Source organism: Perca flavescens, chromosome 22 (assembly GCF_004354835.1).
Source record: "Perca flavescens isolate YP-PL-M2 chromosome 22, PFLA_1.0, whole genome shotgun sequence".
Lineage (NCBI taxonomy): Eukaryota > Metazoa > Chordata > Actinopteri > Perciformes > Percidae > Perca > Perca flavescens.
The window spans coordinates 19,418,761-19,443,178 of NC_041352.1; the positions used below are offsets into that span (position 1 = coordinate 19,418,761).

Sequence of the window (24,418 nt, forward strand, 5' to 3'; positions counted from 1 at the left end):
TAGGCACTGAATACAAAGAGGAAATGCATGCACTTCAAATGTGTAATTTCACAAATGTGTTCTTGTTATTTTCGCTGTTAGTGGACTGGAAAGGTCGGGAGGAAAGATGGTTCAAAACAGAGATGATGCAAGAGCACCAACACCCAAAATGTTTAACACAGGGCTCCTTAAACAATTGCTGTATGTGTACAGCAGATGATTTAGTAAGTACAGTAGGCAGGTCATCCTTTTTAGCTGGAGGACACTGGTTAAAGCAAACATGCTTCACTGAAGTGGCGTGACTCCAAATCAGCTCTTAAGATCGCTGTTCTGTAGCTGACCCTTATCTCTGATCACTCCCGGTACGGCGGCTTGGCGACAAGAGGATTTCCTTAAAGGGATTAATAAAAATATAAAAAGTCTCACATTTTCATCATTATGGTGTGCTTAAGTTCCACACTGTGCCCCATCATTCACCATGTAGCTTCCATCAGATAGATTTCTGCTTTTCATTGAAGAGTAGTATCTCAAACCGCCATGATCAAAGTGTTTCTCCCTCTCCAGGCGCCCCCATTAGGACTGATTGAATTACACATCCCTATCAGCGTTTGGACTACTATCTGCCACACTACTCTGTGCAGTATATATTTTTTTTGAAGACTTTTGAGTTTGAGAATCCCCACTGAGATCAGAGCTGCCTGCAGTGTTCTGACGCATCTAAACGTTACTTGTAATTACAAGTCACGAGCTCGAGTGACGCCCCCGGTGGTGGGCGGCGGCAGCGCATAGAGTCAACAGATCATATGGTGCTGACTGACGTTTGGATGAGCTGATTCACTTTGATGCAGTAATACATTTTGTGGCGGTCAGCTCCCCCGCTATTTGTAGCATTTTGACAGAACAATGAATGTAGATCTCAGAGGGAGCTAGTGTGGGGGTGGGGGTGGGGGTGGGGGGACAAAGACACATGCCTACATGTGCGCAAACCGCACTTGTGGGAAAGTCTGATTTCATCAGTAAGTGGGTGTGGGTTGGGTTGAAATTCTGCACCAGTCATTATTGTTTTTTATGTGCCCGTTGCTGCACACCAGACTTTATCCATACATTACCTGGATTCTTCTCTTGAAAGAACATCTTGAAGCTGCTCATCTTTTTATGTTTACAATTGATTGAGTATGTATTATGAAAGATGCCATTCGAAGTGATGAACACTGAGATTTATCACTGGAGTCTGCAGTTCTCCTCAACTCTACAAAGCGTCATAGCAAGTCACTGTTATTTATAAAGCCCAATATCAGAAATTTTCCCTCATGAGGCCCCCCCCCCCCCCAAAAAAAAAAAAAAAAACAGGGGGAATAAATGGAAGAAACTTCAGGAAGAGCAACTGAGGTTGGAGGCCTCTCCCTGGACAGACAGACATGCAATAGATGTTGCTAGTTAGCAACTAGCTGGTGAACAGCTGGTGGAGCATTTAGCAGCTAAAGAGCCTGATATCTGGATGGGTGAAGGCCAAAACTAAAAGCTAAATAAATGCTTGTGCTGTTTTTTTTACACGTTCCTCACATCAACTTTATAAGATCAACATTGCATTTACAGCTTGTTGTGCTGCAAGCGGCCAAAATAAATCCATTAATATAGGTATAGGAATATTTTAAAGCCAATGCCCCAGTGGTAGTATTAAAAAAGACACACAGCAATGCAAGCCACATATTTTTTTTTTTTTTTAACCAAAAAACGACTTCTTTAAAAGATGGTTAATATCACATGAAGGTATTACAGGCGTTTGCTTTAAGTTTGGTGATTTTTTTTTTTTAATATTGCGTGTGGTGGTCTGTGATTTGTGGGTGACCTTTCACTTTTTTTTTTATATGATCATTGATTGTTCAATAATGAATTCCTGTCTGCAAGGACACCTTGTTTTCCTTTTATTTATAAAAATGTCGTAAGTGGAATGAATAACAGACACTTGCACATGTCCAGAGGGAGCGTATAAGTAAACAGTTAAAATGTCCAACTTTCATTGGCCATATCTGGAAGTATTTACCAGAAACAGCTGCTGTGCACTGTTGCGCCATGCTCTCTTGGCCTGTCTGCTCAGCGGTCTGGCCAAAGAAGTGTCAGTGGGAGTGGGAAGATGGACACACATGGGAAACAGACCTGTAACTATTTAGATTATAGACCAAGTATTGATAATAAAATAAAAAGGAATTTCTATTCCACATTACAGTTGTGTATCTCAACACTCCCTCCCTCAGTCTTGAAACATGTAGTGGGCAGCATGGTGGCCCAGTGGTTAGCACTGTGGCCTCACAGCAAGAAGGTTCTGTGTTCAAATCCAGGTTGTTTCCTTTCTGTGTGGAGTTTGTATGTTCTCCCCATGTTTGCGTGGGTTTCCGGTGCTCCGGTTTCCCCCACCATCAAAAAGGCCCTTGATCAAGGCACTGGCTCAGATCTGGAGTTGGAGCCCACTGCTCCCTTGAGGGATGGGTTAAATGCAGAGAATGAATTTCGCTACATGTATGTGTATGTGACAAATAAAGTACCTTTACCTTTAGATTCTCTTCTAGCGATGTCTGATCCATAACTCCCACTGCTACAGCTTTCAGAAAAAGTTCCAAACTGACTTTTTGTTACTTGAGCTTTATTTCCAGTTTGGCCCACTATTGTCAGACAAAATATCACTAACACAGACAGATTTTTATATTGCAACCATATATTATTTAGTTCTGGCTCTTCATAATTGGTCGTTGATAAGCGCAGCCAGTATTTTGTAACACCCAGAGGACAAATGTGCAAGATGTAGCTGTAATTCAATATGAATATAATATATATGTAGAGTCATTCAGTGGTAGTCACTGGCTATCCTGGACTTGTGCAAACGCCCCCTTCCCTAGTCTACCCACAATACACTCTGCTCAGACATAGCGGAGCACAATGAGAAACAAATTGAATTCCTCCTCGTGCCTTATCTTTCAGATAAATCACCTGAGTCTTTTCTGTGGTGTGAAAAGATGATGAGAAACGGGAGACGGCACAGGACAGAGCTTTGGGGATATTCTTTTCTTTCTGCAGTGACAAAATCCCAGTTTTCCATAGCAAAAAAACATGCAATTCCATTCAGTGTGTTGGTGTCCCAGTTTTGTGCAATCCACTGAGAGAAGAAAAAAGGCTAATTTTGCGCTGTTGAATGTTGTTTTTTATTCACTGCTTTTCACTTTCTTATGCCACTGATTTGTCTTTCATCTCTCCAGGGACTTCCAGTTTGGCCACATGGATGGGAATGACTACATTAACAGTCTCATTATGGGGTGAGTGTCTCAAATCCAGCCCACCTCTCTCTTCATCTTCCTCTTTTCTCTACCTCATATTACCTTCTGTCAGCTACTTATCCAGGTCTGGACTGACTTGTAATGCCGGCCTCTGCCATTTAAAGATGCTCTCTTGTGGAGAAGTCAATTACGCAGACAGACTCATTTCTTTTTTAGTGCACTTGGAAATTGTAACCCCCCCCCTACCATCACGCACTAATGCATACGAAAAAGTACACCAGCTCCTGCAAATCTGCTTCTGCGAGTGAAGGATAGTGAAAGGAATCTATGAGGAATTTACGGATAAGGATATATGCTTGGATTAAATCTATGGCGGTCACATGTTTTAATGGCTTGTCAAAGAGCCGCGCTAATGATTCAGAGAGCCCTGCTGCTGGAGCTTTGCGCCTAGGCCTGCTTGTGTGTGTGTCTTGCTCGGAGAGGCCCTGCAACTGACATCCCACACTTTTAATTAGACAGAACCCTGCTAGTGTTACAGGCCAGCAGGGCTGTAACAGTTGGCGTGTCTGTTTTGTATCTACCAACGTACAGTGTCTAATTGTGTGTGTCTTTGTATAATGTTGTGCGTGTTTGTGTAAGGATCTCCCAGCGTAATAGACCGCTGCAGGATGTAATTTTAAATTTAGCATATTATTGTTGGTATAAGGGAGATTATAGCAGACATGGTCTCCTAAACCCTGTGTAATTAAAAGTGTGTCCGTGAGTACAGTATAGGAGTCGCATCGGAAATAGGACGACATTCAAAGAACAGACTCCCGGTGCATGGCTGTAATTAGACAGACGGTGTTTATATTTAAGGATAAAGGAGGTGATTAGCCTTCCCAATTTTGTACGAGTAGATACAATATGTATTTGTTGGGTTTTACAGGACTGAGTTTGGCTGCTGTAGCACGGCATTAATTGCCCTCCTTTGAGGAATGAAATTCTGGCCTGTCAATGTCCACTAATTCTCTCCTTTAGGAGAGCCATGGAAATAAATCTGATGGCTTTTTATCCCTCGTTCTGTCATCACAGAGATTACTGTGTTCTGGCAGCGGTCTGTCTGGCGTAAGGCTGCCCCTGCTTTCACCAAAGGCCCAGAGACACATTCATGAATACACATCCAACATGAGCACCACTCTAAACCCGAGGCTGTCTCTGCCTCTGTTTAAATGTAGGATTATCGCTAACCCCTTATTTGGAATGCATTGTGGGCTGTGAAAAATTTAAGAGATTTGAGGTGACTGAAAGTCTGTGTGTGTGTGTGTGAGAAGGGACTTGTAATCTGGGAAGGTGAATGACTAGGAAGATAATTATTACCACACCAAGCAGTCATTTGATTTGCATACTAAAGATTGCTTTTGTGGAACCTCTAATACATTTCTGGTACTCTATATATCATGAATACCATTTTTAAAGTGTGAAAATGTGTCAGCTCACAAACAAATAAAGTTGATTTCAATTATCTTCCATTACTATTGTTTTTTAGTTTTTAATGTTTTTATCAACGAATACCACGTTGTTTTATTATTTTTTTTTTAAGAATTTTTTTTTGGCATTTTAGGCCTTTATTAAATAGGCTTTAATAGGTTTTAGGTTTTAGGCCACCTACACATGATACTGCAATTTGCCCTCTTCACACCGCTAGGTAGGGCGCAGAGCAAAACGCAGCGCAGGTATTCGTCATCAAGGGTGGCAAGAAAGCTATTTCCCGTTGCTAGGTAACGACATGGTGTTATCTCATTGGTTGCACTTTCAAAAGGTCAGCGGCAACTAGGTCAAAGTTGAAATAATTTGAACACACGCCTCGGCAAATCCGAGGGGTGCACGACGCCAGGGGTAGCGCAGCGCCTAGTTGGGTGCCGCTGCCCTCCCCATCTATAAAACCTGAATGCCAATCATTGAGGTTTTAGGTCCCCATGCATCCAACATGTTTCCTGGAACCATTGTGATAATCATTATCGCAGTTCACGGTTAGGTTTTTAATTAAGTCCTCTTGCAATAATTAAAGCCCAGAAAATGCCTCTGGAAACAGAAAGTGAAAAGGAAACTGGGGGAAGACAAACTAATGAACTGCTGATAATGAGCCAGTCCCATTAAGTTAAAATAACAACAACCTCCAAACTACAGATTGTTAGGAATACAAATGCAATTTTTTAAATCCAGTTTTCACCTGTTTTTTTATTCAATATTTACTTCTTTATTTATCTTTTTAAAGAATACGTGTAGTTCCAACGCGCATCTGTGTGTGTTAAATATGCAGCTAAAGCCACGCAGTTAGCTTACAGCAGTTTAACACACCATGTTTGCCAGGACATTGTTTCACTGTGTAACTTTCCATAAATCCACGAATGGTAATTTTTTTTTTTTATATCTGCTTGTAGAAATAAAGTAGATACATGTCATTTAGTGAGTTTTAGAGGTGCCGGAAGGCATATTTCTACGTGTAATAACTTTTATTAACTTAACGAGAGTCAGGCTAGCTGTGTCCCCCTGCTACGTGTCTTCATGCTAGCACAGGCTAACGCTTCATAGTAAACACACCGACATCTGCAAGAAGGCAAAAACTGTATTTCCCAAAATGTTCTGTTCTTCAAACAAAAGAAAAATGAAATCCATGGGAAGAAATGTTTAGCATAATACGTATATAATGTCTCATCTTATAGCACAGATATGTGAGAGGTGTAGATTTTCTCATCTAACAATAGGCAAGAAAGCAAGTTTTGACCAAAATGTCCAGCTGTTCCTTTAATAATCCAAATACACATGGATACATTTTTCCAACAAAAACAAAATTAGCCCTAATTATACAGTATGGTGGCTGTTTTTGGCAGAGGAAAAGGAAATGACTTAAATATGTGTTTTCTGCCAGCTCTAATTCTATAAAGTACAGTATATGAACCTTTATTATGGGTGGCAAACCCCAAGTAGTCTCCACTCACGGAGGTGAATAGGCTAATCTATAGTGTGTGTGTGTGTGTGTGTGTGTGTGTGTGTGTGTGTGTGTGTGTGTGTGTGTGTGTGTGTGTGTGTGTGTGTGTGTGTGTGTGTGTGTGTGTGTGTGTGTGTGTGTGTGTGTGTGTGTGTGTGTGTGTGTGTGTGTGTGTGTGTGTGTGTGTGTGTGTGTGTGTGTGTGTGTGTGTGTGTGTGTGTGTGTGTGTGTGTGTGTGTGAGTGAACTGGACAGAATAGTGAAGCATTGATGAATCTAACTCAATGGTGTTTGTGTGTGTGTTTGCACTCCTGGTCTTAGCTGGGTGGTGGATGGGACAGTGATGGATGTGTGTGTGCAATTTGTTTCCAGGTTGTGTGTGTGAGCACTAAGATACCTTATCTAGGCCAAGGTTTGGTGCTGTGCGAGACGTGCGAAACAGGGATTGCTTGTTTATGACCTTGTTCGTTATCTCACTGAGTTTTGTAATTCCTTCTCTGATTTCTCAAAATACATGTGCTGGAGAGCATGTGGTGTTTGTCTCTGGCACTGGAGTACTGGGCTTCTTTGTATATTTTTCAGCATGGATGCAGAGTTGCATTTCTTCTGGACTCCCTGTGATTCACTTGTCAGCTGTAATTTCTAAAGGTCTCTTTAACTGTGACCGGCACAGACCAGTAAAGCCACTGAGTTGCACACTGTATGCATAAAAGATAGAAAGAAATGGCACTCCTAAATAGGCCAGGCTGCATCGCCTTTTTCCTCCGACAAAAAAAATCCTCTTTGAAATAATGCCCATGGGAAAAGTTAGGTTGCTCTGAGTACAAATGGTTTGTTTATATCAGAATTGTATTCTCCCTGTTACAATTTGTTCTTCTCTAATGATCCCCTTTAATAATGGCAGTCCAAGGTGCTGAGGTTAAGAAGATTAAAAGCTGTTTTTCCTGTTTTTTCAGCGAGGTGACAGTGCCCTCCGTTATCATCCTCAACACATCCAACGAGCAGTACTTCCTGCCCACTGAGCCGATTGAGACCATGGAGCAGCTGGTCCAATTCATCAACAGTGTTTTGAACGGTTCTGCACAGGTCCAAATCTTCTCCTCTTCTCTCCTTCCCCTCCTCTCTCGTGCTTTTTGTTTATGCATGCAGCTCAGTGTAGCCCTTTCCCCTCCCTTCCCCTTGTCTTGTACCATCGTAATCACACCAGTAGTCTTCATTAATCAACCACGTTGCCTTGCATTTTAAGTCCTCCCTGGAAAATATTTTCAGCAGATGACGTATTTTTGCAATCTCCTTTTGCATGTTTAGATTTCGTATTGCTGTCCTCCCTGAATGGATTATCTGCAATAATTCTGTCTTCTAAGTCAAACACTGAGATTACTACATGACTCTGTATTGTAGTGTGCATACTAATCTGGAAAAGAAAAGTCATCGCTTTCCTCTCCGCACCACACTAAAGTCACCAGATGTATGAAACCATAAGCCAAACAGCCAGAGGTCCTGTCTTTTTTTTTTTTCCCAAGAAAGGTTTAGGCTATTTTTTGCTTGGCAAAACGATGAATTTTTGAATTTTTCCCAAGCATGACTAATATCTTTGAACTTAAGAGCATTGTTCATAGAAAGCATGAACATTAAGGTACGCAGACGGCGTGTTTAGCCTCGCGTGAAGCTGTAACCAGCCAGAGGAGGACAGAGTTGGCAGTCATATTTCGAGCAGGTTTTTAGGGAATTGCTACTCTTTTATTTATTCATTTATTTATTTTTAATCTCTTCCCACTCACTATTCTTGTGGAAGATAGGCTGACTCCAGTTTTTTTTTAGTCCTCTATCCTCCCACTCCCAACAATATGGTGTAAAAAGTGTTTGTTAAAGTGCTCATATTATCGTCATTTTCAGGTTCATAATTGTATCTAGAGGTTGTACCAGAATAGGTTTACATGGTTTAATTTTCAGAAAACACCATATTTTTGTTGTACTGCACATTGCTGCAGCTCCTCTTTTCACCCGGTGTGTTGAGCTCTCTATTTTAGCTACAGAGTGAGACATCTCCCTTCTGTACCATCTTTGTTGGGAGTCGCACAAGCGCAGTAAGTACTGCTAGCTAGTCAGAAGCAGAGCATGAGGGAGTGCCATGCTAGCAGCTAGGCGAGCATTATAACGTGTTGCATAGTGACGCACGTTCGTAGTAAAGGCTGGACTACAACAGAGCTGTTTGGAGCAGTTTGTGAACAGTGTTTTCTGTTGGAGATGGTAAGTCCCTTTGGGGTGGACTTTGGGCTTTTTTACTTTGTAAACCTGTAACGTGCACAAAAAAAGATATACAACACAGGAAAGGAAAGGGAAAAAGCCAAAAAGCAGAATATGAGCACTTTAAAACTTCTCAAACTACTTATGCAGTCCTCACACAGCATAAGCATGAGTCTTTGCAACAGCTGCTTCCACAAAAACCATCCCATGCCCACCTTCAGCTCGTTTACAGAAGTCCTGCTCAGTCAGTGCACACTAATTGGCCATTCTGATGAATTAGCATCGGGACAGATCGCTCATTGGCTGCCCAGGTGCTGTTGCCAACAAATGAGGTCAAACGGAGTAGAGCTGCTGGGCAGCGGACAAACTAGAGTCGGATACAGCCGATCATTTGTGCAGAGAAGCGTTTAATTAAACAATATTTTAAATGTCTGGGATGTACGGACCATATGACGGTAAACTTAACACTTGGATAACTCTGTGTGCGTAGTTTGATGATTAGTTTGAGATTTTTTTTTACTGACCTATTGATAATTGTTTTTGTTATTTAGGGATTGTCCCCCAAGTGATTAGGATGAACTAGACATAGTATCTCTTCTGTCTCTATTAAGTGGTCTGTCTCTCTGCAGGCGAATGGAGGTGATGGATTCATTCAGAGGATCAAACGTGTGGCCTTTGATGCCAGATCCACCATTATGGTAAGTTGGTGAGAGTTCACTCTAGGCTGTAGATGGAGAACATTTTCCAAGCACAATGTCATTGGGGTTCAAAATGCTCATGTGTCATGTTACGGTAATCTCGTATATATGTTTTGTTAAATTAAATCAGTTACCACTGAAATAAGTGCAATTTAAATTGATTAAATCATAGCAATAAATCATTTTAAAGTAGTTCAAAACATGTCCATCTGCAGGATATCCCCATCGTGACCTCCACTAAAAAAATAATTAGTTGACTAAAATTCAGTTACGCCTCAATTAAAGCTCCAAAACCCCCACGCATTTCAGATATACTGTATTTAGTTTGAGTTTATTAGGTTATTTCTAGAAGCAGACATGGTACTGTAGCTTTAGTTAAACCTCCATAAATACAATGTTTTTGCCACTTAGTTGAAGCTGTAAAATAAAGTTAATAATAAAGTTGAACTTTTTTGGCGTACAGTTTCTTATTTACACACTCAGCAGACTCGTAGCAACATAACAGCATTAATATGGAGATGTTTCTGCCAAGAGCAGTGATGGTAAACCAAAACAGTAAAATTGCCACCCGTAAACCAAAAGTTTTTTAAAGGGGCTAAAATGTTCCATAGACCTGAGAGGAACCGCAGACTCGGATAATAATTCTCCTTGGGTTCTTGTGTATGAGCAACCCCTTTCACATAGTCATTTGTCCATTGTTCATGCAAATGAAAATATTGATTAGTGCAGCTTTGACCCTCATATTGTCTTCCCGTCGACCATCCCGTGTGGTTTGCCTGTTTATAAAGCATAAAGTAGCCTATAAATGACCACCCAATTCTGTGTTACATCTTTTTGGCCAACTTCATAACTTATTACCACTAGTTTTACACTCTTTATGGAATTGATGGTGAATGAATCTCATTGACATGAAATTACGCCTAATTATTGAGTAAAATAAGCAGCAATTAGGAGTTATCTTGACTAATAGTTAAGGTCAGAGAAATATATGTTTATGGGTGATTACAGATTTTCTCCCGGTTAGACCATAAAAGTAGTGATCATCAATTAGCGTATGGAACCGTCCATGTTATTTTCATGAAATTTTGTTGAAAAGAAAGCCATGTTTCTGATATAGAAACTTTGAAAACGGGTCAAATTTGACCCGAGGACAGCAGGATGGTTAAAGCTATAGTGCGTAGTTTCTGTCTCCCCCATGAGGAATTCTTGGTAACGACAACAAAACAGTCAGCGCGTCCACATGATCACAAGCCTTACGTGATCTCGCACCACCGCCACCCCTCCTCAGCGCAGTTGCTAGTAGCCAAGGAGGACACGGAGGATTACAAAAACATGATGGACTCTTCAGAACAGGTCATTATCTTCACTCGATTTTCTGTGTGCGGAAGTCGCCGGACGACCCCAGTTTCTGAACACAGCCATACTGAGAAATACAGAGATAGTTATGTGGAGCTGATAGTCTTGATTAGCTTTGTATCAACTCATTTGGCAATGCCTTGAATGTATCAGACGTTAATTAATATTAAAAAGGTAACGCGGTAAAGCTTTAAGGTCTATTTCATATTAGTTTCAAAGTAATATTATTTTGTCCTGCTTCCCAACATTTTAAACCTCTGTTCTAGCCTGGGTTTTTCTTTACCTCTGCAGTTCATTATTAGGATACAGCCGAACACCTTGTACTTGTTGATATGCTCCACACCATGCCTCCCCCTTGACTGCGTTTGCCAGTTTAGGGTAAATGCTGTTTACTGCATATGTAACCTGCGCCAAGGTTATTAACACTGTAAAGCAAATGCCCGAGTGCCCTGCTCTTTCCCACTTGGAGAAAAACAACGTTCAGAGAACAAGACATGGGAGTACGACTGAGAATATGCAGTGCAAGCAGTAAACACAGGATGGGGAAAGACAAACTGGCAACCGAGCAGGAGGAGGTGGAGTAATGAGGGTGTAGACAGGGTCAGCAGGCTTCTCCTCCCACTTTCACTCTTAAGAAGTTGGTTCTTTTAGGAGAACTGGTGTTTATTTTACCACAGGTGTGATAGGAATGTAAATACAGCTGTGTTGTAATGCTCTGGTTGTACTGTAACCACAGGTAAAGCGTAATACTGCGCTTAAAGGGGTGTGGAGAAAATTATAGATTTTATTCAGGAAACTGTTGATGGAAGGGTATAGTGACTTCTAGGAGTTAACCTTGAGGTACTAAGGCTTGTAGAAACACTTTTGTTGAAGGTTTTACTTTTAAGTTGTCGGGTCTGGTTTGACAGTTTAAATCAGTGGAAGAAAATGTCAGAAAATGTAAAAATATAAAAACAATTATTTCTTTTGGCTGTGTGAAGTTTGATTTATGGTTCTGAGTTGAATCTCCGCGTAGATATAGACCCTACGCCTTAGTGTGACGCGCACCTCTACTACGACACCGACCGCAACAACTGCGATTGGTCCGCTTGGCTGGGCTTGGTAGCGTTGCATTTACCACCTACACATTTTCGGGTTCTCCTTCTCCGTGAACAACATGAAATCAAGGAGAGGGTTAACTTGTCCTGCTACAGCTTTCCGATCGGGTCAGAAAGCACAGGGGGAGAACACGTTGTTTCGGTGGTGTTTTTGTTTTGTGTGTCGGTACTCGTTCCGAAGCTAACCCCCGTCACTCTCTCCAGGGTTCCACTGGCTCTTAAAAAGTCAAAATTTCGCTCTAAGTATTGTGTTCTTGGTCTTAAATCATTTTAAACCGGTCTTAAAGGAGAACTCTTAACTCTTAACTTTTACGTTAATATTGATCGCTATATACGTCTGGGATGAGTGAGTGTGTTCAGCCCGGCTTTGGTAATAATCATCACGCAGCAGTTCCGTGTGTATTTGTAGCATACATATCGATTTTGTGTGCGATCCATCTGGTGTTGGTGAATAGGAGTCTCTGCAGTGGCGAATTGTGTGGTAGTTTCCTAAGCCGGGCTAACAGGCCTGTTAGCCTGCTAGCAGGCAGGCCTTCTGTAACGCTAGTTACTTAACAAGAAACGGGCATCATTTGGTCCGTTTCCATGTAGTTACATAGTCACTGATATGATCATAACCACTACAGTGCTCAATTACCTATTTTTGAGTGGGGAATATACTTCAAAATTTTGCCGCGAAAGCATGAACTGTCCTCTGGAGGACATCCACCAGACCAGCGGGCGCCTGTGGATTGTTGTCGGCCGCAGCATATATATATATATATATATATATATATATATATATATATACACATGTGTATATATATACATACATTATATATATAATGTACAGATGTGTATGTACAGATTATTATTACTCCGTGTCGCTTTTATTCAGTTTGAATACATTTGTTTTACTTTGCAAGTACTTTTACGACCCTGCATTTCATTCGTTACTTTTATGTTTCGTGTTACTTTTCATTCATAAAGGTCTTAAAAAGTCTTTTAAATTTGACTTGGTAAAACCTGCAGAAACCCTGTCTCTCACTCGCTCTACCGCACACTCCTCGCGCATACAAAAACCGGCTCTGCTATTCTCTTTAAGAGATACGCTGGAAACATGATAACACACCATTGCACAAGTATAAATCCTCACATCGGGGAAGGCCCCTTACTTAAGTGAAGCCGTAAGCTCTGCATAGAGTCTTATGGAAAGTGTGCAAAATCGTATTGGTTTCCAATTAGCAACGGCACCAAAGTATGAATCCACATGTGAAGGGCTTGTCGTACACCTGTGAGAGAAATGAAAATGCTATTTTCTTCTTGCTTCCCTAAATTTAGCGAGCTGCATGCATCACCACGGCTAGCCCTGCTTACAGTGACATGATACAGTACGATACAAAGTAGATAGGCAGCAGCCATCACCTCGCCCCCGCAGAGTCCTGTATTTAAATGCACGTCTGACAGGAGCATGAGGAAGCAGCCACATTAGCCCCAGTGACTCATTGCCAGCTGTGTTAGCATAGCATACCCACCTCTAACTCATCCAGCATTACACAGCAGCATCAATTACCATCCCTCTTCCTGTGGCAATGACCGGAGGGAACATGAATATTTCTCAGCTCAGTGGCTGACAGAAGTTGTGACCGAATACTCCCTTCTAGGTACATTGTCTCTGATGTATCCTGCTATATTAAGGCTAAATGACTCATTTGTCACCAAGATCATTTAAAGAAGAAGTTGTCCTTCAGTGACTCGGCCACGGTTGAGCCTGCAGGGATCGTGTTTCGCTGGAGTGGAGTGGTACGTGTCACAAAAATATCCAATTTTATATGCAGGTTCAGGGCATGCATGTGAATCAGAGTTTTGAAAATTTACTGTACAAAAAATAAAATGAAGTCTAGAAAGGTTTTATTTGCTGAAGCATTGAAAGATAAAAAACTAATTCAGTTGTAATTCACTTTAAGTATGTGTGTGCATACTACCAGTATGCGTTTGAGTTTGTGTGTGAGTGTGTAGTCGTGGGATGTGAGCCTAGCGAGGAAGACAGAAAAAGAACAGAAAATATCTTCAGACAGACTTGTGTATAAAGGTGGATGTTTGCTTGTTTGAAGTTTTGAGATTTCTTTATTCATTTCAGTTCAAACGGCACAATCTGAAAGTACAAGAAACCCAAAGGATTGTAGATAAAAGGGTGAATCTGGTCCAATCTGGTCATCGGTGTAAAACAAAACCAAAGCAAACAACACCGCACATTTCAAGATAGAAACACAAACGGTAGACCGTAATACAGAAGTTGCATGACAAAAATGTAATTAATACTAAAATATTACCGCCTCCCTGGGTTTCTGCAAATGATTTGTGACCTGCCTTCTAAACACACTCGCGAGGCTTAATGGCGTAATGCAAATGAATGAATGAATGAATAAATAAAAATGCAGTATCCCCGCTAAAAACATAAAAGCCTGTCTGCAATTTTCCCGACAAATATTTTTGGATCTCCGAATAGGATTTTGAATTCACTCTACCTATTAGCTAATAGGAAGCTCTTAAACACTGTTAAGAGAGATTTAACACTTTTATTAAACTGCCAGACTCCACAACTGTGCTGTGCTATACTGAAAGAAAGGGATACCTTGTTATTGTGTTTTGCTGTTTTTATGTGTGAAGAAATAAAGTCAGGTGCATGGGGGCAAAAATGAGCATGTGGCCCCTCCTGAACCCCGGTTCTTCCCACTTTCTCTACACTTACGCATGCGTGGTTTATACGGTTTTGTTTAGTGGCGCTTTTGTCCCATCCACCTCATTTCCAGTTGACACAGAAGCTCCAGTACAGTTGTTACGAGCAGTTAACATAGTATTGAGTTTTTTCCTATGATGATCAAAGTAATATTCAGATTCAAGAGTTTCCTGTTCTTCTCTAAATTGACTGACAACCTGTACAGTGTCCTAATCTACACAGTCGTAGCTAGTTAACTATGTAGGAGATCCTCCAAAACTCGGATTGGTCAGTTGTTGTTGTCAAACCATGTCAAACAGCCGTCAACTAACATCACAGCAGACATGTTTGAATTGCTAAAAAGATTTGAAGCTTTTGGACGTTGATTTAGATGTCTGTAACCACACTGGGCTTGTGGTAATTTAAATAAATACAAAGTTATTTAGAAATATGCACCATCAATCAATGGTCAATCAATGCCAATTAAATATTAGAAAGTATTAAAACTAGATTCTAGATATGGAGGCTCTATGAGAGCAGCTTAATACCGGTGGAAGATAGCCTGACAAGCCAGACCCACATCCAGATGTTGGGTCTGGGAGCTCACCATTGACGGAGCTCAATCCGAGGGGCGGGATAAACGGTTGTCTTTCAAATTCCCTCTGCACGCAATAGGATAGCGCTACAACCAGGCAGAGCAACAAAGAGGTGACGTAGTCAGAGCTAGTTGATAGATTAAACTTTTGCCGCATCCGGTCGGCAAAACTCCGAACACATCTTCCTTAATTAAGAATGATTTCAGTGCCGTTCTTTGTTCTTTTCTCAAAGAAAAGCTTAACTCCAAGTCTTCCAGAGTCACGGCCAAAGCCGATTCGAAAGACCGCTGTTCCCAGCAGCGGCCATAAGCCCGCCCACCAACTCTATACACAATGTGATTGGCCCAGCCAGAGTTTGGTTTTTCCAGCTCGCAAGCCAACGGAGAGTTGCTAGACCCCCCTGGCTGCAAATTACATTTGCTGCCGCTAGGTTGCGTCTAGATTTCTAGGCTAGGTGGAAGATGCAGCGATGCAGAATCGTACCCCAGGGTGTGTCAGTAACCGTGACATCACTGTTGGGTGTGTTTATAGATGCAAACCAGAGCACAACTTCGGCCATCTTCAGTTACCCTTTAAGTATAAATGCTGAGATGGCCCTATGGCCCTTCTCTCTTCTTATTCACTTGCTTACTACCAAGCAAATTAGCAATTAATCCAAACCCCACAATCAAATGATCACACAGTGATCTCAGGGGCCCCGCTGGGCAGTTACCTGCTTTGCCCGCTTGGTAATCCCCACTTGGAAAAAGACAAGAACGAAGGTTTAGGAAGGGATTATGAGTGATGTTTATGTTTTTTAGACGTGTATATTTACATAGTGGATTTACAAAAAAAAAAGAGCATGTTCTTATAGTGGTTAGAGTAAACGAGCTTAAAATTCTTCTGCAAAATATTTGATTGTAAAAGAAAATTCACATATTGTTCTCTCTTCTGTCCTTTCTCGCTATCCTCTTTACTCCATTATTTCCCCTCCACCCATTCGCATCTCTTTACTTTTGCCTCCATGTTCTCCCCCACACGTCCCGATTCTTTGTCTTCCTTTCATCTCTCGCTGTCTCCTTTCCTACATCAGTCAGTGTTTCGCAGCTCTCCGCTGCTGGCCTGCTTCCTGTTCGGCCTACCGCTGGGTGTAATTAGCCTGATGTGCTATGGCATCTGCACGGCTGAGTCGGATGACGGTTCGGATGACATAGATGCGCTCAAGAGGGAGGGCCTGACGGATGAAGAGGAGGAGGAAGAGGAGGAGGAGGAGGAGGAGGAGAGTCAACGCGCCACTGAGCTGGAGGGCCCTGAAGAGGGCGAGAACGAGGAAGACGATGTTGGAGAGAAGGATCCCGAAGAGAAGAAAACCGATTAACACAGGGGCTCCCGCCGGATAGAGGATGATGGGCCTAGTCAAATGCAGTGACATGAAACTCAAAGACCGATCAATGTATTACTATTCTGCTTCTTTGTCTTTCATATCACTGCGCCTCCGAGCCCCTCGAGCACAGACTCTTCCCCCATCTTTGAGTTCTGTGTTTAAGGTCGGCTGCTCAGTGAAGCCATAGAATCATGTCTCAAACTAACAGCCTTTTTTATGATGGAGTGTAAACGCATACTGATCAAGAGAAGGAGGGATGGCTGTGAACCAAACAGCCCACTTATTTATTATGATTCGACCAACCAGTGGTTTAGTCCATGTGATGTGTGACCTCTTTGTTTTGTAACCACTTAAATGCCCCTATCTTTTTTTTTTTTTTTTTTTTGTCATATGCCAATCTCTTTCTAGTTTACTATGTTATCCTTAATATTGCCTTTAAACTAAACACAACATGAATACACAAAAACAATGTGTTTACCACTACCCCCAACCCAAAGTGTAGGCTTATCAAATATAGTGATTGACGTGTGTAGAAAGCAAAGGAAGTGCCCAAGAAGGGAAATCTGCCATAAATGAATTGGTTTTTTTTTGTGTGTTTTTTAATTGTTATTGCCTGAAAATATTTCTTCTTCTACTAGGGGTGCAAAGTGCCGAGACAGTCGTGCATTTAAACTTATTTCTCATGCCAGCTGCCTGTTGGTGTCCAATTATGAGGCGAGTTGATGAAAAAAGCTGGAATGGTAATTGGTGTCAGTCTGTCTGATACTAGAATATGAAAAATGCACCTTTCGTTCTATTTTATGACCAGCCTGCTCAAAATTCCTAGTCTAGATGGGTTGTACCTGTGCAGGAGACCCCCATACCATGCATCAGTAGTTCCTGCAGCTTTTAACAACTCATATGCCTCAGATAGACTGGCTCTGTCTGTTTCCATATTTCAATCTGTCCTCCATCCCTGGTTGCTATATTGAAATCAGTAGGCAGGTTGAGGTTTAAATCCTAATGCACTGAGCGTACAACATATTAAACCCGTCTTCCTAGTAGTTGGTTCCACCCCCTTTTTTTTCTGTTCTAACCCACTATTGTTAGTTTTCTCAAAGCATTGGAATTCATCTCTATCCTATTTTCGTACCCTTTTGACTGAAGTGTATGTAATAGCTGAAATCAAGTATGGGTTGTGGCTTTTTCTTAGAGTCAAGTGGCCAGCCTATTACAATAAAGGACAAGTGTTCCTAAAACCTGCCACGCCCAGCAGAATACCAGTTTTTATGAAAAATGCACAGTAGAGTGCACTTTGTTGGATTTGGCAGTGAGGCACGTTAAAGCAGCTGAGAACCTGTTTCATTATCTTTAGTATGTTTAGTATAAATTCAACTTGTGTGACTAAAGAAGGGAAAAATAAAGGTAAACCCGTTAACACCCAAAAGAACTCAGGGTGTAATTTTGAGATATGATTTACTGTAGTGCTTCAGTGACACATTTTTCAGCAACTGTTACCCCGTTTACACCTACGTGGTTATTTTGAAAAAACGGAGACATTTCCCTTCGTTTACACGCAAACAGAGAATTCACCTCTGAAAACCATTCTTTCTAAAAACTGCGGCCAGAGTGGAGATTTTTGGAAAACTTTGTTTGCACGTTTGCATGTAAACTGAGACAAACGGAGGTTTAGGCAGCCGAGGAAGTGAGGAAGAGAAGAGAGAGGAAGTGATTAGTTGCTGTTGTTGCTATTTTCAGGATTCGAATTTGGGTAACGTGGGCTTGAGCTTCTCGTTACACTGCCTCCTACAGGTTTGGCATGCTCTTGACGGCATGCATGCATATATATATATATATATATATATATATATATATATATATATATATATATATATATATATATATATATACACACACACACACACACACACACACACACACACACACACAGGTACGTGTAAACAAACACTTTTCTGAAAACTGACAGTGCACAATGTTATTTTTGAAAACTGAGAGGTTGAAATGTCCGTTTATGAAACTAGCCGGCCACGTGAAAACGTAGCAGGATTCTTACTATATTCTTACTTTGTTCCAATACCACCCCGCCCACTTCAAACCAGTGGGAGGAGCACAGTTAAAAATGCTAACGCTATATAAAAATCTCTCGTGTTAAATAATCAGGATGGCAGACAAAAGTGTATTCATGTTGGACCCCATCGCTCATAAATGTACACTTAATTAACTTAAAGTTAATCTAGTCTGAAGGGAAAATATGAAGCTAGTGCCAGCAGCGTGTTAGCTTAATCCAAAAAAATAGAAACGGGGTAACAACTAGCTAGCCCGTTTCACTAATTTTAAAGGTAATATCTCTTTTTCTTCTTTTAATCTGAACAAAAACTGAAGTAACTTCCTAGGAGTATTTCCTGGAAACCTTACGGCAAAGGCTCCAGGGTTGCTTCTCGTGTCGCTTGAATTGCCTCCTCGACTCCTCCACTTGCCCCCCGCCCCCCCTTCCTCGCGTCTTAGTCCCTCCCGCCGAGGAGGCACGAGAGAGATGCGAGGAAATCCTGGGAGGAGAGAGGAACCGAGGGAATGTGTTTTTAGAGGGATGAGACGTCCTTTCCTCTGAAGCATCACGTGAAGTCGTCAGCTGTTTGGGCGGAGTTAGCGACTCCTTCAGCTGCTCTCGTGTATCCTCGCCAATAGCTCCTCGATGATTGATGATTGAGAAGCACCCGAGGAAGTCACTGCACCCGGCTAGGATCTGGTTTGTCCTTAGCGTCGTGTAACCCCCAGTAAAACCACAACATGCTTTTACACGTTCTTTCATGGATTCAACAAACAACATATAAGATGTTCATTAGTGACTTTGTAAGAGTGCCGGTAGGAGGTAATCCTCAATCTCTCCCCCCCACCCCCCTCCCCCCATTCTGTAACACTTAAAAAACCCTTAAAGTGTAGCTGAATAATAAGATCCCTTCAGGATTTCTTATTCTTCATTTCATCGTGCTTTTGTAGCTCAGTAAATCTTGTAACTTGATCGACTTTAGGCAATTCAACCTGAGTGCACATGTTGTTTTGACGTATACAGAGCTTGTCTGTATCATTACTGTGAAAGTGCACTAAAGGAAACCATGCCCTCGCCTTGCCTTCTGGTTTTGTAGTTGCCTACCATTCTCTGCCAAACTTCCTCTTTGGGTTTGTTTTGAGATTGTCACACTTTATTATAGGTTTGAAAGATTGAAATAAAGATTGTCCTCTTTTGTTCTTGTTGAATCTGTCTTTTTATTCCATCTGATTTCTGACTTCCATTTCTCCATCTGTTTCTCAATCATCACATGTAGGCTATATAAATGTTTTTTCTTTTTCTTTTTCCCACTCCGAGGTATAATCCAAGGTAGAGGTGTCTACTCAATTATTGCAGATGTAATACAATTTTTGGAGATCTAGGTGTTACCGCGGCTGATTGCATTACTTGATGTGAAACTCATTTATTTCTTCTCTTTGGGGAATGACGTCGCTCAAAAGTCTAACTCGGAGACGTGACTTTATATAATGAAAAGGCACAGTGTCACGGCGTACTTTCGGAAGGCCGGGCCCTCACACAGTTTAATAGAAAGACAAGTTGCTTTTGGGAAGTGCGTTTTATAGGTCAGATAAAAGAGAAGAATGTTAATTTTCCATTGTATGTCATTTTGGGGATACATTACCCCAAAGGGCGAGATAATATATAACTACATCTGAATCAGTGTCATTGAGTGGTGCTGATGCAAAAAGTAATTCATCGCTCAATTACCTCGCTGTATATTCCGAGAATGGGTTTTCGTCGCGTGGCAAATGAAGGAGGCCTGATGTCTCTTCTCTTTTCGGAGAACCAACAATCTCGAGCACTAGACAAGGGCAATTACACTTCACTGCTCGTTCTGACGTCTGTCTCATGTTGAAATGGCATATCAAGGCGAGATAGTAATCATCTCATTTCTGACTCGCATAGGAGGTGTTATATGGTGTAAGGTCAAGATGGTTATTTCAGTTAATGCTTCCAGCCTGTACTTCAGAGGTATTCTGAGCTCAGTTTGTGTCACTTAACAAGATGAGAAATGGTTGATTGGCTTCGCTCAACATGGAAACCAGCCCACACTTGTTCTCTGTGAGTCTTTGCAGATCCTGTTAGAAAAGCAGTGTTTTTTTTTTTTTTACATCCCGGCTTATAGATGGCGGCAGCTGCTAAAGTCCATCTTTTTGCTGCCACAAATACCACACCACAATGTCGGCAAATGCGCCCTTTTGATTTGTCAACCTCCCATCAGCGAACGCCTCTTTTGTGTGTGTTTCCATCATCGGCAGTGAGGCCTAGATCATTTTTCGTGCCCCCGTCAAGACTATTTTTGGTGCCGTGACTTCACATCAACAGTTCAACTGAGTCTAATAGCCGCTTGTCAGCTTGTCAGTCGATTAATGGTGCCTTGTTGCTGTTGTTTTGACCTGACATTTTGGAAAACTTTTCTTCGGGGGTTGTGAGAAAATGACTGTGTGTGCAAAGATGCCCATCAAAGCTGTTACAACTTCTGCATCAAAAATCATTAAACACACACACACACACACACACTCACACACACACATACACACAGGAGGATAGTGTCTGTCAGCTGAAAAGAAGATAATAAAAACACGAGAGTCCAACACACACTCTAAGTTTCTGAAAGTTAATTATTATTACTATATTATAATTATAATGTATACAGTTTTTTTTATATCACAATTGTAATCATTACGTCTGTTTTGATGCAGTGTTGTGTAAACCTGAACTCTCCATTAGTGCTCCCCTGTGATTATACATTATTAAGGGTCACCACATACGGTTTCCCCACATACAATCCCATCTGCAGATAACATCCCATCCATCCCACCCCCCTATTGAACGCTTGTCATGCTTTCTATTCTCTTGTGGCACACATGTAGTCTACAATCATAAGAGGGCAGATTTACTACTACAAATTCTTAGTTTTCTTTTTTTTATGTCCAGAGTGATCACGTCTTTAGTGCATTTGTTATTTACCATTGAAAACTGTCTTGTATGTGATTAGGTAATTGTGTTGTCTTCCCGTCAGCCTTGAAAAAAAGTTTTTGACGCCTTTTGTTTTTAAATTACAAAATTTTTCTTCTACACATTTTCAGCTCTTATTTCTACGTCCCATATTTTCTAAAATAAAACAACAATTGAAAACGGGTCAATGTGACCCAAAGTCAACACAAGGGTTAACAGAGAATATTAAAAATAAATTCCTCATGTTTGGCAAATCATGTAATGATAGTTAAAGTATATCCATAAGTAGCATATTAATAATGACATTACCTCATAAATTATGACATATTTCTCTGCCTTATAACAGTTGATTAGTTCCTTTTTTTTCAACTACAAAAAGTAATGATATTGGTGGTATCGCCAACCCCCTACCTTACGGTTGCTAAGCAGTGATTGGACAATAACTCTTGGGGTGAGGGGTTTAGTAAACGGTCAATTAGAAATCATAAAAGTCAAGACGACTGTAGTCCTGCGCCTCATACAGACCCCATATCTTGGTTTGGGACAAATCTTTATTTATAGCTAAAGCTTACAAATGATGCGCTGCTCTGCAGAGAATAAGTGCCTGGCCCATATTATCCCTGTCACCTCTAAGTGCACTGTAAGCTTTCCCCAGTAGAGTGTTTCTGCTTATCACGCTGCCAAGGAGCTGCTGCCACATGGCAGCTGCCTAATGATGTTGCCCAGGTCGTGATCATTTACTGAAGGGACCTGTCCCCTCAGGGGGGGTCAGGTTGACTTACAGTACCTGAGACGTAACTGTTCCTGGAGGAGGTGACATGTGCCTGAGCGCAGCTGCTGACGCCGCCACTCCCACCCATTTGCCACGAGCAATTTCCAACCTCCAACCTGTTTACCAAAAGAGCTTAAAAATCAGCTTTCATGGTCAAGGAAGACAACAGGGTCATCAACACATGAATGTTTGCAGTGTGTGTGTGTGTGTGTGTGTGTGTGTGTGTCACAGCCTTCATAGCCTGTGTTTAATCTGATCCTTAGTCGCTTCACACAGATGTTCAGAGACATTACGTGACTGGCCCGCTGGGTCCGGAGCTTACTCCCAAACCCCCTAGTGACTGTAGCCAGCTGGGTTTAAATGATGGTACAGTAACAGCACTTATGTACTCATACACACTTATATTGCACACACACACACACACACACACACACACACACACACACACTGCTGACATATGGCCTTTTGCTGCTCAGGAAACAAATTGTAGAAATGGAAGAGCTTGTGAGAACAGTGTCTCTGACTCCCTTTTAACCCCTAAAAACTGGATACCTCAGAAAATACTACTGGGGCATAAGGAGCTGAGTGCTATATTCTGTGAAGAAAGTGGGATTTAAGAGAGTTTTTTCTTACAATAATCATTTCAGAGGCATGTCTAAAAGATTTTGAATCGGTTTGAGTCATACTGTCGAATACAGTAGGCGATTAGATGGGTGATGCTATCCCGCTTGTTAGCAAAATGATCAAAATGCATGCCCCTTGTTAACCTGCCATCCCAATTCTCCATCCCCTAGTAGCAGAGAGAGTGTAGGGGCAGAGGGGTTGTTTAGTTGAATAGGTTAGTCTAGTCTGCCTGACTCATTGATCCTTTATCTGACTGAGGTTTTTGCAATGTAGAATCTATGGCCCCGACAATGGCTCTGAAATAGCGGAGCTTTGTATTAATAAATCCATGAAAGTATCCATGATGCTGAAGTAAGTGGATGGATTTGTAATTGCAACTTCTTTTTTCTGAGTCCCGTCTTTCTGTCTTTTCGTCTTAGATTTAGTTTTGAGTTCATCTGGCTGATTGGACTCTTCCCAGGACTGTGGGTGTAGACTGATCGACTGGCATGTTCCTGAGCCTCCTTTGAGCTCTGTTGCACTTGATAGGGCAGGACAAATGACAGCTTTATCATTCTTATTGGTAGATGAAATTTGAAAGCTCGTAAAGCTCTGTCCCACCTTTAACCTGAGCAGAGGTCTAATCTAGCCTGGAAATCCAGACCCAAATCCGAAAGATTAAGGGTCTGGCAATGAGTAATGAAAATGGCCCAACTCGAGGGGCGGCACCAAGCATGCATTTGAAAATCTCCCTGCACGCAATTGCATAACATTACAACCAATCGCAACAATACATCTTGATGTATCCAGATCGCACCCATACGCTTAGCTACCAGCGGAGCTAACTGGTAGATTGAACTCTTGCCGTATCCGGTCGGCAAAACAGCATAAACGTCCTTCTTAGAAAGGAACAATTCGAGCGCCATCTTCCGTTCCTCTTTAAGATAAAAAGCCAAGTCTCTCATTGTAGTGGCCAAAACCGTTTCAAACAACTGGTGTTCATCCGTAGCCATCTTGCAATGTTTACTAATGACTTCGACGTCGCAGCGCTGTCGTCATCTGTTTAGCTCGCCTCTGGCCCGCCTATATCAGATACACCGATGTGATTGGTGCAGCTCGGGCTACAAGGGCATAGTTAACGAGCATCATTACTGAATGCCAGAGTGACTCACTGAGCAAATTCAAATTGTGCTCTCGCGAGAACTCTGGATTTCCAGGGTAGGTCTAATCAGCCAGAATAACTGAAATCACGTGTGTGGGTGTACAAAATCTTTGAGATGGCTGCAGACCATCTGGTCTCTCTCTTCACCATGCACCACTCCAGGGACCCTCCAGCTCATTACTTTTTCATTTTATTTTGCCTTTCCCTTTTACACACACCTCATGATACACTCACCCATACACTTTTTGGACAGTTTGGACAAATTTAATTCTTTAAGTAGATGTCTGGGCTTGCTCTTTTGTTACAAGCAGGAGCCAACTTGTACCAAATGGGGGCCTGTCCCGGATCTGAACTCCTGCTTGTAACAGACCCCGTACAAGATAAAGAATATGCCAGGGACCCCCTATTAAATTCGTCCCTTGGAAAAATTTGATGTAGTCAATTTGTTACACTTCTATAAACTTAGTTATGTGAAAGAACAACACAAAGGAAATGTATTAGAAAGACATATGTTAAGCATATTTGCAAAAATCCAAGAGTTATAGATTTGTTAGATTAGAAAGTAATGTATAAAGCCTTTTG

General features: G+C 41.5%; 1 protein-coding gene across 1 annotated transcript in view; it reads left to right on the forward strand.

Annotated features, from left to right (window-relative positions):
• tmx3b (thioredoxin related transmembrane protein 3b) overlaps positions 1 to 17,720 on the forward strand; it is a 35,931-nt gene extending 18,211 nt beyond the window's left edge. Inside the window, exons 13-16 of the mRNA XM_028569831.1 lie at positions 3,231 to 3,287; positions 7,175 to 7,304; positions 9,095 to 9,163; positions 15,983 to 17,720. Of these exons, the coding sequence (XP_028425632.1) occupies positions 3,231 to 3,287; positions 7,175 to 7,304; positions 9,095 to 9,163; positions 15,983 to 16,267 (541 nt within the window). The 3' untranslated portion in view covers positions 16,268 to 17,720. The remainder of the gene's footprint in view (positions 1 to 3,230; positions 3,288 to 7,174; positions 7,305 to 9,094; positions 9,164 to 15,982) is intronic.
• Positions 17,721 to 24,418: the final 6,698 nt, after the last annotated feature.